General features: G+C 41.8%; 1 protein-coding gene across 2 annotated transcripts in view; it reads right to left on the bottom strand.

Moving 5' to 3' along the window:
- Nucleotides 1-12,065, bottom strand: part of ARFGAP3 (ADP ribosylation factor GTPase activating protein 3) — a 35,321-nt gene extending 23,256 nt beyond the window's left edge. The window contains exons 1-4 of one of the 2 annotated variants that reach the window (XM_061472131.1): nt 11,917-12,065; nt 5,513-5,631; nt 4,252-4,324; nt 500-631 (exon numbers count right to left, since the gene is read on the bottom strand). In XM_061472131.1, coding sequence (XP_061328115.1) covers nt 500-631; nt 4,252-4,324; nt 5,513-5,631; nt 11,917-11,985 — 393 coding nt within the window. In that variant the 5' untranslated portion in view covers nt 11,986-12,065. Of the gene's footprint in view, nt 1-499; nt 632-4,251; nt 4,325-5,512; nt 5,632-11,524; nt 11,667-11,916 lie in introns of those variants that run through there. The other variant, XM_061472132.1, reaches the window with a different exon arrangement.
- Nucleotides 12,066-14,298: the final 2,233 nt, after the last annotated feature.

Raw genomic sequence — 14,298 nt, 5'->3', positions numbered from 1 at the left:
ACTTACCTGTTCAAATCACATCCCACTTAAATTGCAAATATTCTGTACTTAATTCTATCAACACTTTGACATTTTTACATGCTGTACTTCTCAATAAGAAATCAGTTCCTGATAAGCAAAAATAAAAACTTTTTTGTTATGCAATTCCACTAAAATAATTTTGGAGCACACCTGCAAACAAAGAAGTTTCCATACTGAAGGATACCTGAAGTTTCTGCCTGGAACCCACATAAGTTACTGCAAATGTTAATGTTCTGAATTAGATGTAAATGATCCTGAATTCTCAAATTGAGCTCTATCTCAATATTCTTTTTCCAGACAAAAAAAGGTATGCTACAAACAGTTTACTCCCCAGCTTGCCTATTCACTGTAATGTGTATCAGTACCTCCCAAAGACAGATAGTATTTTGCATTGCTAATTGAAAACTTAAAATTACTTCAGGGGAGAGAAGATAAAGATTTTCAGAAATCTTACAGGCACAGGACACACACTACTCACATCAGTACCGTGCTTTCTTGTTGCCTGTGTTGCAAGAGATTTAATCTTCTCCTTGTAAAGCTGAGCAACACGACTGTTGTACTTTGCATTGGTATCATTTGTTGTGCATCCGTGTTGATGGAAAAAAGCAGACTGTGAAGCAGAACACAGAAAATGCCATGAGAAACAGGCTTAAAAATTAATGCCATTTCGTATAAAAATATACTGCAGTGCAGCAAAATATACTGTTTCTCTACCTAAATCCAACCTTTTCAATTATGAAGTCTATGTAGATCTCCAGAATGCAAAGAGAACTCCATTCTGGCAACCTCTTTACATATAAACAACATATAGAAAAATCAAATACATTAGTGGGATGCTTCAAAAGCATCTACAATGCAAGTTTGCCATCATATAAAAAAAAAAAAAATCCTATTTGTGAAATTAAGTGTAGAAAGGAAGAGGGAACTGATTACCAATACCTGTGCTTCAAAGGACATTCCTGATATTCTAAAAGGCATTGCCTGGCTTCATCTCTACAATGTATGTTCAATAGCATCAAAATGACTGTATAAAAACTGTCTTCCTTCAAAAGAAAAGCGTGCAAATGCACATTTTATGTACCCATATGTATTTATATGTTTGTGTATTTATATGAAAATATACCTATATAAATGAAAAAATCTATTTCAATTTATGCTCTTAAACTAAAAGCAAATCGATACATTTACATCAGAGTTTCACAAACTCTTTGAAAGATTAAAAAAAACCACAAACAAATAACAATTTTCTCAATATCTAGAATCATATATTCCTGCAGAGAAGAACAGAACAGACTGTTTTATGTTACCATAAAACCTAATAAACAAGTTTCTGATAGGATCGGCAAGTCTAGATAACCTAGGGTTATGGCCTCATATGCTGGAACTGCAAAGCATAAACCTAGTAGTATACAAGTACCTGACTTTGTATAAAAATTAAGCAACAGCCGTGAAGGAGAGAGAAAAATGCCAGTCAACTTCTGTGATTCCAACAGAAACAGCTGTAAACATCACATATGCCAAAAAGATGGTGCATTTTTGATTTAAATACAGAGAATCATAGAATAGGGAGGGTTGGAAAGGAAAATATCATCTAGTTCAAACCCCCCTGCCACGGGCAGGGACACCTCACACTAAACCATGTCACGCAAGGCTCTGTCCAACCCGGCCTTGAACACCACCAGGGATGGAGCATTCACAACTTCCTTGGGCAACCCATTCCAGTGCCTCACCAACCTAACAGGAAAGAACTTCTTCCTTATATCTGACCTGAACTTCACATGTTTAAGTTTTAACCCATTACCCCTTGTCCTATCACTACAGTCCCTAATGAAAAGTCCCTCCCCAGCATCCTTACAGGCCCCCTTCAGATACTGGAAGGCTGCTATGAGGTCTCCACGCAGCCTTCTCTTCTCCAGGCTGAACAGCCCCAACTTTCTCAGCCCGTCTTCATATGGGAGGTGTTCCAGCCCCTTTATCATCTTTGTGGCCCTCCTCTGGACTTGTTCCAACACTTCCATGTCCTTTTTATGTTGAGGACACCAGAACTGCACACAGTACTCCAAGTGAGGTCTCACGAGAGCAGAGTAGAGGGGCAGGATCACCTCCTTTGACCTGCTGGTCACGCTCCTTTTGATACAGCCCAGGATACGGTTGGCTTTCTGGGCTGCAAGTGCACACTTAAGCCGGCTCATGCTTAGTTTCTCATCTACCAACACCCCCACGTCCTTCTCCACAGGGCTGCTCTGAATCTCTTCTCCGCCCAACCTGTACCTGTGCCTGGGATTGCTCCAACCCAGGTGCAGGACCTTGCACTTGGCTTGGTTAAACATGCACCTATGAACTTTGTATTTAGAGCTTTTTTTTTTTGGTAAGCCCCAATTCCAATCATTGTAGAGATTTATTCTGAAAACAAAAGCAACTACGAACACTTCAGATTTACCAGCAAATTGATACATAGCTATGAAGCACAGCACTGCTGCTCTCCAGTATAAGGCATCTTGAGGCAATTACAGAATACAAATTATTAGTGTTAATCTGACAGTGCTTCTAAATATCAGTTAGTAAAAATAGAATTTTCCATTTAGTTTGGGACAAAAAGGGATTTTTTTTGTGCAATTAGAAGAAAAATGTTAATTTTACTTTTTTAAAATGTCCAAACATTTTACTAAACTGGTCTTTAAAGTCTCAGGTATTAATCTTCCTAGGTATCCAAAACGGGCCATTGTGAATTTGAGGTATGTGAGGGGTGGCTGTAGGTATATTACACCCCTTGTTAAAATATATCATAAGAAACACTGACATCCAAGCAGAAAGACAAAACCTCATAAAATTAAAGGTTTACTATTGTTGTTCTGGTAATAAGCTTTCTAAGATTAACAGAAGTACTTTTCAAACTTTGCCATCTTCTTTCCAACTACCTTAAACTCTTTGTATTGCTAAGTTTATATAGTTTAACCAAAGCTTTTAAGCCTTAGCCTAAAATAGAAAATATTTTTCATGCAAAATCTCCCTCTTCTGATTTGTTGAAAGTGTGGGATTTATGTACTAAGTGGCATAACAGAAACTCAATGAGTAAATTCATATAACAGCAGTATTAATATAGAAAGATGTAACTTAAGAGTAGGCAGAAGAGGGAGAAGACACGATGCAACCGTTCAGATCTGTAAACCAGAGACAGAAACCTGAATGCCTAATACAAAGAAAAAGGTTTCACTGGAAAACGCAAATGTGGGAGGTAATTATGATCCTAAATTCATCTTTTTCTTTTTTTTTATGGAAATAGGAAAAAAAATAGCAGAGTATTAAACTGTTAGAAAGGAAAACAGATTGTTAAGAAAATTGTTAAGAAAAAAGCCTATGGAAAGCAAGTTTAGATGAAGTTTCTTCAAGAAACATCATGGACAAAGCATAAATAAAGAAAGATAAGGGGAAACTTTCAGGGAATTAGAAGAAAAGTAGAAATTTCTTAGGAAAGTTGCATGTTTCCGCAATGGGTGGGTCAATTTAGGGAAGTAATCTCAGTTATTGGTGGTTAATCTTTGAAAAAATACGGGAAAACAGGCAATATTCCAGAAGAGTTGACAAAGGAAGACATCCTCCTATGAAAATGAGATTGAGAACAATGTACCTGTCAACATAACTTCAATTTACAAACATATAACAAACTTAACTGTAAGTACATAAAAAATCAAACTGAAATAACAGCCAATATGAAATGGGCCACACCAAAACACTGCTATTTCCTCTATAACATACATGTATATGTCAGTATAGCATATCTTATCTTGGCTTCAGTTGTACCTCCAGAGTAAGTCAGATCTTAACTTCAGTGTGACTTTTCAGAATTACATGATTTTTGGCATGATATTTTCATAAACCATGTAAGGAAACAAAGCCACAGAAAGATGACCATAAGGTAGGTTTACAAGCTGTTGGTAATCCATCTTTCAGCAGCTGCCAATGTTTCCCTGCTAAAGTACAGTGATTTTTATTAATGATTTGTAAGAAAAAATAAAACATTTGCAGATTATACCAAGAAGGAAAAGTTGCAAGTATGGAGGATGAAATCAGCAATCAAAAGAATTTTTAAAATAAAAAAAATAATAAAAAAAAAGAAGAGGAGAAATGGACTGGGAAAATAAAAATACCCCCAAGATACGAGCCAGAAGAGACATAGCTTCCAAGCCTAACAAGCTCCAATGTGCAAAGCAAATTCTCAGGAATACATACAGCATTTGCATTTCCTCCAACTTGCATGCATCTCAGCTGAAACCAAGACCAATTGGAATCCAGTTCTGTAGATCTAAAAGGAAGGAAACGTTTTTAATGTTATCTCCCAAGCCATTTAAAATCTCTCTACCTTTTTCATTTGTAAAGTGTTTCTCTCCCCCCTTTTTTTAAAAAAAAGTGAAAACATGCATCTATTAAAAAAATAAATCTGTGACAATACACAATGTGCAAGAGAAGTTAATAAAGCCATGTAGAACTGACACAGTTTTACCAACTCTAAAAGTCTGAGGAAAAAAAAGTACCCTCTGTCAGGCCTTCCCCTTTAGAAAGCACCAGTAAGATACATTTTCAGGGTAACATTTGAACTCTGTCAAAAGCAAATCACAATTACATGTAATGGACAAAGTAACAATTTGAATGTCATATCACAACAAAAATGAGTGACTATGAGGAGAATTAACACTGTGATCGTTAGGAATGGACTCCTGAGAGGCCTTTTGTAACACTTGTATACAGCGAAAAGGCAGCAGAAGGAAAATTTTAGTTGATGGAAAACAGCTACTTTTACCTGCAATCCACTCCTGGATGCATTGCTCTCATGCACTTCAAGCAGAACATTCATTACATTTCAAATATGTAATTATTTATGAGGCCAAAAAGGCCCACAGGCCATCAGTTAGGATACTCGCTGAAATGTGACAAGCTCAGGGTGCAGATTTACTGTACCAACTGATTAAGTGAGGTAAACAGCTGCTAAAAGGGTTAGCCCTTTACACTACCCCAGTACTAGCACTCAGGTGACACCACCATGAACTGTTTCAGGAAGTAAAGTTGGCAAAGTGCTACTCAGCTCTCTGACCTGGCTTGCTGGGGGTCAGATTATTTTTATGATCAATACACTGTAACACAGCTGATGACGATAAATTAGTATCTGCCTCGGTCTTGATTTGAAGGAATGATAAAATACTTCAGCATGCTCTCATTGCTCTTCATTTTTGTTATCTTCACTGTAGAAACAGACCTGCCAACAAATGCGCACTACTAACACAAGCAGGTAATGGGAATGGGTGCATGGTAAAACTTCTGTGAACCCTACCTATTTATCTAATTCCCAAGCAGATGTCAGATATATCAAAGCCAATACAAACACTAAAAAGGTCTGAATCGGTAGCTCAAAGAATGGGTTTTCCCCTCTGAGCAGGTATCTGAACAAACAGAAACATTAAAAGATGTTTACTATAAAAATATATAAGCTACTTACCGAATGAAACTCAAATGAACACCAAGTGATCGATGGGTCCCTGAACAATCAATACAGAGAAAAACTCCATATGTTATGCTTGCCCAGCTAGGGTTCTTTGCTCCGCAGTCAAAACATACCTTAAAGAAATAAAGATCAGTAACAGGACTTGAGCATAACCATGTGTTACAGTTGTATTACAGGTCATGCTAACATCATTTCAGTGATCAAACTTAATTAACTCATTTTACAGCATTTGTTGACATGATGACTTTATATTATCCTAATTTCGCAATATAAAGAGGAGTTACACAATCTGCCCACACCTGTGTGTCAGGGCCCTAACTAGACAGGACTACATGCCCTCCCGTTTTTCAACTACAAGTAGCTTAGACGGGGACCACAGGTTGAGAAACCGGGCCGGAGAACCCACGTCAGACTAGTTCACATACCTGTTTAATGCAGTATTTCCAGCACTACTGAAATACAAAAGTGTTTAAGAAATACTTCCCCAAGGGCAGGCTCTCTTCATGACATAGGACTGGGCCTCCTCTTCCCTCAGAACATACATGCAACTGCAGCTATCAGCAGAACTAATGACATGATAATCTACTTTCATATATAGAATCCTTGATCCTTAGAGCAAGAGACTGAAACCCAGCTCTGTGAAGAAAGCATCCACTCTGTGCACTGTGTAGCTGAGCTCCCTCTGCCAGATATGACGATTTGCATGATGTATTGCTGTATCAACCTTTTGACTGTCCATCATTAACTGGTTAAAAAGCAAACATGTCCACAACTTCTGTATAGACAAACCCATGACTTTCTTATTCTCTGCCACCACAAAAGGCTCCTAACACTTAGAAATACAAAACGTGTGTGTCTACATCTCATATGCCTTGCAGGTCTGCAGACCACAACTTTCAAGTCCTGTTCCAGCTGCTCTGCATTTTGTGCTTCTTTGACCAAGGAAAACAAGAACAAAAAATTTATCTCATGCAAACTGTTCTTTCAAATACAAGGAAGAACACAAATTTAAACAGAAACAGCTATTCCTAGTTAATGCTATGTGCACACCTCTATTCCTGTATGAATCATCTGGTCAATGCTTTTTTGATGGTATTTATAAATGCTGCAGAGAAATACTTCTAAGAGTAAAAGCATCCATCTATAGTTACAGTCACTGGGCTCTACTAAGAAATAGCTCCACAGAGAGACAAGCTTTTACACACAAACTGATGAAGTTCCCCTCTTCAACTTTATCCTTTAACGTCCTCTATAAATGTAACATATCCCCAGATAGCAAGGGAAGTTCTAGCTACACACAGAAAGAAAACATAAAGTTTATTCCAAGCCAGCTGCTGGGGACATATGGAGTGCCCTACACATGCAGCCACAGTGCTTTTAGCACCTCTGTCAGGTTGAAAAATTTGCAAATATTAAAACACTAAGAAGTCTCCATGTTAGAAAATCCATCCATACAACTAGAGACTTTTGTCTCTCTTTTTTTGTACATATCCAGTCAAAAAAGCCCTGAGACTGCACTCAGGTCAGCTCACACATCATCCACCCAAATTAATTTCAAGTCCATGCCCAGGAGCAGTTTCAGGCTAAACTGCTTGTTTTAGTGTGGATCTATTTAGCTTGTACAGTCCAAATTTATCAGGCACAAGCAAAGTTCACCAGCAGATCTCAGCATTAGATCTTCTAACACAGAGACACCATGAGTCTGGGCTTCAGTTATAACTAATAACCAGTTATACAAACAGAAAGCAAGGAGTCAGAGTTTCTGACTCTGTGAGTCCCCTCTTCCTCTCTCAACAGAGATGTAACATTCATTAAGTCATTTATGTATCCCACTACTGTATGTGGAAATGGAGTCATTCACTGACTTACAGCAGAAAGAAGAAATAACATAAAAGCTACACAGAACAACTGATGAAAGGAGGAGTTAGAGGGATCCCCGAAACAAGCACAGGTGGAAGAATGATATAAGGGAGTTATGGAGAAAAGAAGAATGAGTAACACTTCATGCATGCCAAATTCTCAGAAAACACACAGCCTTTGCAGTCAGAACTCACTGTCTTTTTCCCAATTCTCTCCATTCTTTGAAGTAGTTCCCTTAAAACAAAAAACAAGCTTCAATCTTCCTTTTAAATTGACTTCTCTTACAAGGCCAAAAGGAGGATGGGGACAATGAAACAGAAGATTCTGCTTGAAACTGAAGCTAACCAAACAGCCCTGGTCTCGCTTCTAGTGCAGGAGAGCAAAGCAGACTTAGAGTCTTAAGTCTTGTTGAAATTCCCTGACATACAAATGGGAAATGAGAATCTTGAGTATCAGTGGGTGGTTAAAAAACACACAGGTTTAAAAAGTTCAGTTACAAACATCCCTAAGGATTCTGCTTCCCTCCCTGGTACAATTATAAGCACTTCCTAGTTTCAACATCTTAAAAGTCCATTGCATCACCTTGGAAGCTAGCTGCCACAAAGCAGGACAGCTCAAGATCTTCACTCATGCAGGATTCTCTATCAGCTATTTACCAGATACTTGTGAAAATTTTTCATATTAATAAAACCTGCAGCTTTTAGGACTGTGATGCAAGCAGGAACATCTAATTGTCTTGTGGAAAGTAATGTAAGAACTGCCATTTCCAACACATTATGCAACAGAAACAGAAGCAGGTTTCATTAACATTTAGACTCATTTTGCTTAATTTTCTCAATTTTTAAAGTGATTGCTACCACATCAATTTTAACAAGAATTAAGAAAAAAAAAAATCAAAACCCATTTCAGAGCCACTCTATGAAATTGTTTCCATTTTAAAAACAGATAAAGTGTATTTTCTGTACTGATTTAGGTGCAACTAAAATATGAAAATAATTATATAGAAAATCTATTTGAAGGATACACTTAAGTAATCTAGTACGTTTAAAATACACTTGCAATCTTTTTGCTTATTTTGTGTTAAAGCATTCAGGGCAGTAAAGGTGTAACAGTCACTTTGGAAAAACAAAAACAAAAAACCAAACCAGCAAAAGCCCTAATTGAGATATTTGCACAAGAGCAAACACAAAGGTTTTGGTATAGCCCTCAGCAAGTAATCATTAAATCCTACAACATCCACCTTGCACAAGATGCCTATGTTAATAAATAAATATATAATATGTATTGCTATTGGACATGGAAATGTAATAAACTTTAGCCTATAGAAATGTTAGTTTTGGCACTCTAAAGACGTGAGCAGGTTCAGCAAGCAAACCCACTTATCCCTGAGGTCATGGTTAGACATTTTCAATGTCTACACAGACACTTCTAACCTCCCATGTAGCGGGGCTGCTGCCACAGGGTAACTCTGCATTTGCTTGTGCTTGTCAGTCCAAGCATGCCAGGCCACAACACTAAACTCACGAGTCAGTTTCACACTTGGTCAAAGGTGATCTAAATCCAAGCAGCTACTCCCATAGTAATCAGCCACCGTACCCAGATATGCTTTCCTTCTCTTGCATCAGCAGTAAAGAGTCACACTTGTTGATCATACTGTACTGCACTGCTTTGACTTCGAGCAAAGGTAGGTCCAACTCACAGCACAGCCACATGACCAATAATGCCAATGTACGAGAGGGAACAGAAGTGTTTGCCCTTAGAAGACAGGACTGCCCATTTAGAAAGTGTTGTGGTCTTAAAATGACTGATGTGACGCATGATATACTACACTTCATGCTGATGCAAAAAACCTTTCACCCTACAACAGACACGCAAACCACACCACAATACATACGGTAATAACAAAACTGAGAGCTGATAAACCACCACCACAACAGCCATACCTAGTCTTCAGCCAGTTCAGATCCTTGATCTAGGTGTCCAAGCAAGGACATGAATACTATCATCAACAAAAGAAAGAGCTAGAGAGAATGAAAGACTAGATTAAAAGTGACTATAGAGCCTCAGTATGCAAGTCTTCAAAACCAGGTGGGCTTTACAAGCACTCCAGTTAACAATACCTGGTAGCTTAAGGACTATGAACACTTGCATATGTACAAAATACACCCTATTTAATAATTTTAACATGTTTGTTAATTGCTATCAGGCAGCTCTGTATTAAGTAATACCCAAAGACACACCAAGAACTGAAAAAGAAGCTATTTCTCATGTTATACAAAGTAAAGGAAACTAACATGAAATTACAGATACATTAATTTCAAGACAATTATTCAAATATCAGTTTAAACACACTATAACCCACAAATTAAACTGTACATTTATTTAAATGAGAATTACCTTCCTAAACTCATGTGCACTAAGAACCACTGCAGAGCACTAGCACAGTGTAAATGTGGATGCCTGCTCATAGCAGGCAGCCAGAAAGCCCAGATGCCGCACAGAACAGACACCACCTCTTCCCAAACTGTATACATAAATACCACAGCTAAGCAAATTATTAAGCTTTCAATACAGAACCTTTCCAGTATTTGCATTTCCCCATGTCTATCTTTTCCAGCAGAAAAGCCCTATAAATAAAGGGGCAGACTGTGTAAGAACACAAGAGAAAGGAAACAAAACAAGATGTGCTCAAACACAAGAGGATAAACTGATGTCAGCAACTTTTACTTAAGACTGGTTAGATACATGGGCATGGGGGAGTTGTAAGATCCAAGCTGTTTGTCTCCCACTCTGTCTTTACAGGTCAGTGAGACTGGGCTTTACTGCAGTGTAATGAGGTTTCTGCGCCTGAGCTCCTTCTTTCAAACTGACCCAGTGTGAATGGCAGCACACACTGTGCTAACACTGCTTTGTCAACATCAGCACTAACATTTCCACGTAGCACTAGGCTCGACTGCAAGGCAAGACAGATACGCCTGAGCAACCACAGGTACCACATCCACCTTATTAAGTCTAGTATGGTAACAATGAGTTCAATACAGGGGAACAGTTCAAGGCACTCCATCCTTAGGCTTTCCCCTCTCACCAGCTGTGGGCAATACTTTCTGATGCTCTTGTGATCTCAATTCAGAAGAAGTATCAGAATAGTATTACAGAACTACTTACCCTCTTAAATGCAGTGCCAGTTAATTTCAGAAGCTTGTAAAAGATATTCTATTTGAATCTCTGTTAGGACTAGGACCTTTCTTTGATGAACTTTCTACTCCATTGCAAAGGCAGGTTTTAGAAATACTTGTGTCAGAAACCAACTGGTGAGCGTTCTTCTCTGAGCTTTGCTTTCTGAGAAACCAGATGTGTGTCCATGGCCTGTACAGTCTTAATAATTGGTGTTCAAAGAGTGGATGTCAGTTTTGAACCAAAGGCAGACCTCCAGATATATATTCCCAGAAAACAAAACCACAGTGTTCCTTCATAATGCTAATCCAAAGTTTCTTAGTGTATTTTTCAGGTATGTTCACAGTGTATGCCCTAAAGCCAACACAGTGGAGCAGATGTCACCAAAAAAAGCAGCACAGGAGCACATAACTCCTGCAGGTAGTCCCACTTTCCAACACTTCTGCTGGGTCACCTTGCAGCCTAAGGCACCTGTCTCACTTCACAGCTAGCCACTGCACATCTTCATGGGTAATGGATACTAAAAACCAAACAGGGCTTTACAACTCTAACAAATTAAACCTGGCTCTGGATGAGGCCAATGTAGCAAGAAAACATGGAACCTTTATCACCACAGAAATGGCAGTGCCACAGCAGGCTTTATTTACTTCACAGAATCATGAAACGGTTTGGGTCAGAAGGGACCTTAGAGATCATCCAGTTCCATGAATCTTCTCAGAATAGGAAACAATAATAGAGATCATCCAGTTCCCAGACCATCCCCAACCCCGGCCATGGGCAGGGACACCTTCCACTAGACCAGGTTGCTTCAAGCCCCGTCCAACTTGGCCTTGAGCACTGCCAGGGATGAGACAGCCACAGCTTCTCTGGGCAACCTGTGCCAGGGCCTCACCATCCTCACAGGGAAGAACTTTTTTGATTAAAAAAAGGGGGGGGGGGGGGGGGAGAGGGTGGGTAGAAACCGATGCTCACCACTCTAAGTTGTCACTATTTTGGAACTTCCTCTTTATTTTCAGCTGAGCTGACTCTCCCTCCAGCAATCCCTAGACACCTGGCAGCCGGAGGAGCTGCACTTCCCTAGTTAAGAGCTGAGCCCAGGACGCCCAGCAGGCACCCGCCTGACAGCACCGCTGCCAGGCCGACGGCGAAAAGGCTTCCCCCACCTCCAGGCCGGCCGACCCCGGTGCCGCTGCCTTGCCCGGCCCTTCTCTCCTCTCATCGGGTCCCTCGCCGGTGAGCAGCAGGGCCGGGTCGCCGGGGTCCGGGCGGGGCGTGACGGGCCGTCGGCAGTGCGACGTGTCACAACGGCGGAGGGCGGCCGCTGCGGACTCCCCACCTCCTCCCCCCTCTCCGGGCGCCCCTACCTTGTTGGTGGGGACGGAGCGGAGCCGCTTGAAGATGGCGGCAATGTCCTGCTTGCTGGGTTCGCACATGGCTGCAGGTGGTGGCGAGGCGGGAGGGCTGCGAACCGGAGCCGCTGCCGCTCGCTCGCACTGCCGGGACGCTCCTCTCCTCTCCGCTCCGCCTCGCTCCGCCCGGGAGGCGGCCACGCCACGCCACGCGCGCGCCCCTTCAGCCCGGCGGGGCGCGGCCTGCGGTCGCCGGCGTGGCGCGAGGGGGCGACGCTTCGCCGTCTCCCGGTTGCCCTGGAGACGAGCGGCCCTCCTGCGTCAGCTCCAACGGCTGGCGGCGGGCGGGAGAGCCGTGTGAGGCGGGTCCGGGAGCGGGCGGGAGCACCACCGCGCCCCCCGCGCTGTCCGGTGGGGAGGGAGCTGCGGGTCCGGGGAGAAAACCCGCGGGAGAGCACCACAGGGACAGCACCTCCCGCTCCCAGGGCTGTGGGGAAGGGGAACCAAGCACCTTCCCCTCAAGAGAGGTAACGGCGCGTTGTTATGCTTGGGAAGTAGACCTGGTTTTGCTCAACAAGTGGGTTCCAAGAGCTCTGAAAAAAAGATTTAGTTAAAACCATCTTTTCCTCTTCCCTACAGCCAGGAACAGAGCCACAGAACAAAAAGCTTACAGGTTTAAATTGCTTTTGAAAGCAGCATGTTCAGATCATAGACCTGAACTCATGAATCTTCTCAGAATAGGAAACAATAATAGAAATACAACCAGGAAACGTGTAACACACTGGTAATCCATACCTCAAAAGCCTAGAGTGCCTGAAGGATGCTGTGCTGAGTATGGTTGCACCCAGTGACCTCGTGTCAGAGCTCCCTCCTCAGACTCCACCTTGAGGCACTGTCGTATTTCACAGGCACGAAGCTCAGCAACGGCAGAGATGAACCCTCTTGCTGAAGTACACATTTGCTGGAACGCTGGCCAGGATGCTGCAGAGGTCCTACAGGAGCCACTCCAGGCCCCCTATGGCCAGCCCCATACTAAAGGTGCAAAGTCCCTGACAGTGCCCCTCACAAAACAGCACAAAGACAGCTTTGTGGCTGTACAGAACTCAGCTCAGCAGCAGTAAGATGATCCATAACAAGATCTTCGAAGCTTGGCATCACAACACTCTTCCTGAGAGATCATCAAATCTCACAAGGCTGTATTCCCTTCTCCCTTACTCTTCATAGACACTTAAGACTTCAGTTATCCATATATGGAAAAAAAAATTTAGACCCTATTTCTGTAATCCTGTCATTCAGTTTAGAAAGTCGAGGTTGGAAGGGACCCCTGGAGATTGTCTGCTCTAGCATTCTGTTAAAAACAGGGCCATTGTTTGAGGTATCTATCTATCTGTCTAAACAGTCAAGGTGGCTACAAAGAAGACAGAGTCACCCTATTTACAAGGAGTTGCATAGAAGACGAAAGGTGATGGGCACAAGTTACTCCTAGGGAGATTCCAACTGGACACAAGAGGAAAATTTTTCAGAAGGACAGTAAGATATTGGAATAATCTCTCCAGTGAATGGTGGATTCCCAACGTTGGACACTTTTAAGATTTGGCTGGACAGGGTGCTGCAACATCTAGTCTAGGTGATGCTTTGCCTAAAAAGGTTGGACCAGACAGTCCTTGAGGTTCCTTCCAACCTGGTATTCTATGATTCTATGAAGTTCAAAGCTTTGCATGAAAATCTAGCTTCAGCCCTTCAGCCTCAAACCTGCCTCATCCTCAGGGCCTAAGGTACAAGAGGTTCACCATCTCCCACAGAAGCTAACAATCCCCAGTTCTTTCTGGCCGGCGGAGAAGTTGTTCAGGGTGATGAGACCCATTACCGCCTTGATTCTGGCCAGTTGGTGAGAACAGCCTTCTGCTGAAGCGCATTCCGTGTGCTATCCCCATGCTGGGCCCTCAGCACTTCAATTCAAAGTCATGCCCTGCGCCTGCAGCACCTTGTTGATCACCAGGGGTCAGTCACTAGTTATCCTGACAGGCAGCTGAATACCCGAACAATTTACTTTCATTTTCAGAGCATGGACATTTGCCAACAGCAGGCCAGCAACCTCCTTACTCTAGACTGATGCTATCACAGGTTGGGAACCTGATCGAAGTATAGGATAGGTGTCCAAAAATCTATCTATAATGCATATATCCAAGTAACATGGAGACCAGAATTGAAACATCTGAACCTGTAGAAGCATAAATTGTTGCCTATTCCATCCAGCAATCACCCTCCTTCACAATCACTTGGGATCAAGAACGCCTATTACGAGACCTCCCTTACAAGTGAAGTTTACATTTCAGGAAAACGTTGCCCGTGTAATTGTAGGTTGCTCCGTACAGCGTGATCTCCTCCAGAAACACT

Source organism: Pezoporus flaviventris, unplaced genomic scaffold, assembly GCF_033815535.1.
Source record: "Pezoporus flaviventris isolate CSIRO_AGI_PZ_B2104156 unplaced genomic scaffold, CSIRO_AGI_Pfla_v1 ptg000070l, whole genome shotgun sequence".
Taxonomy (NCBI): Eukaryota; Metazoa; Chordata; class Aves; order Psittaciformes; family Psittacidae; genus Pezoporus; species Pezoporus flaviventris.
The sequence above is the reverse complement of the archived record's forward strand: the minus strand, read 5'-3'. Positions and strand labels throughout refer to the sequence as shown.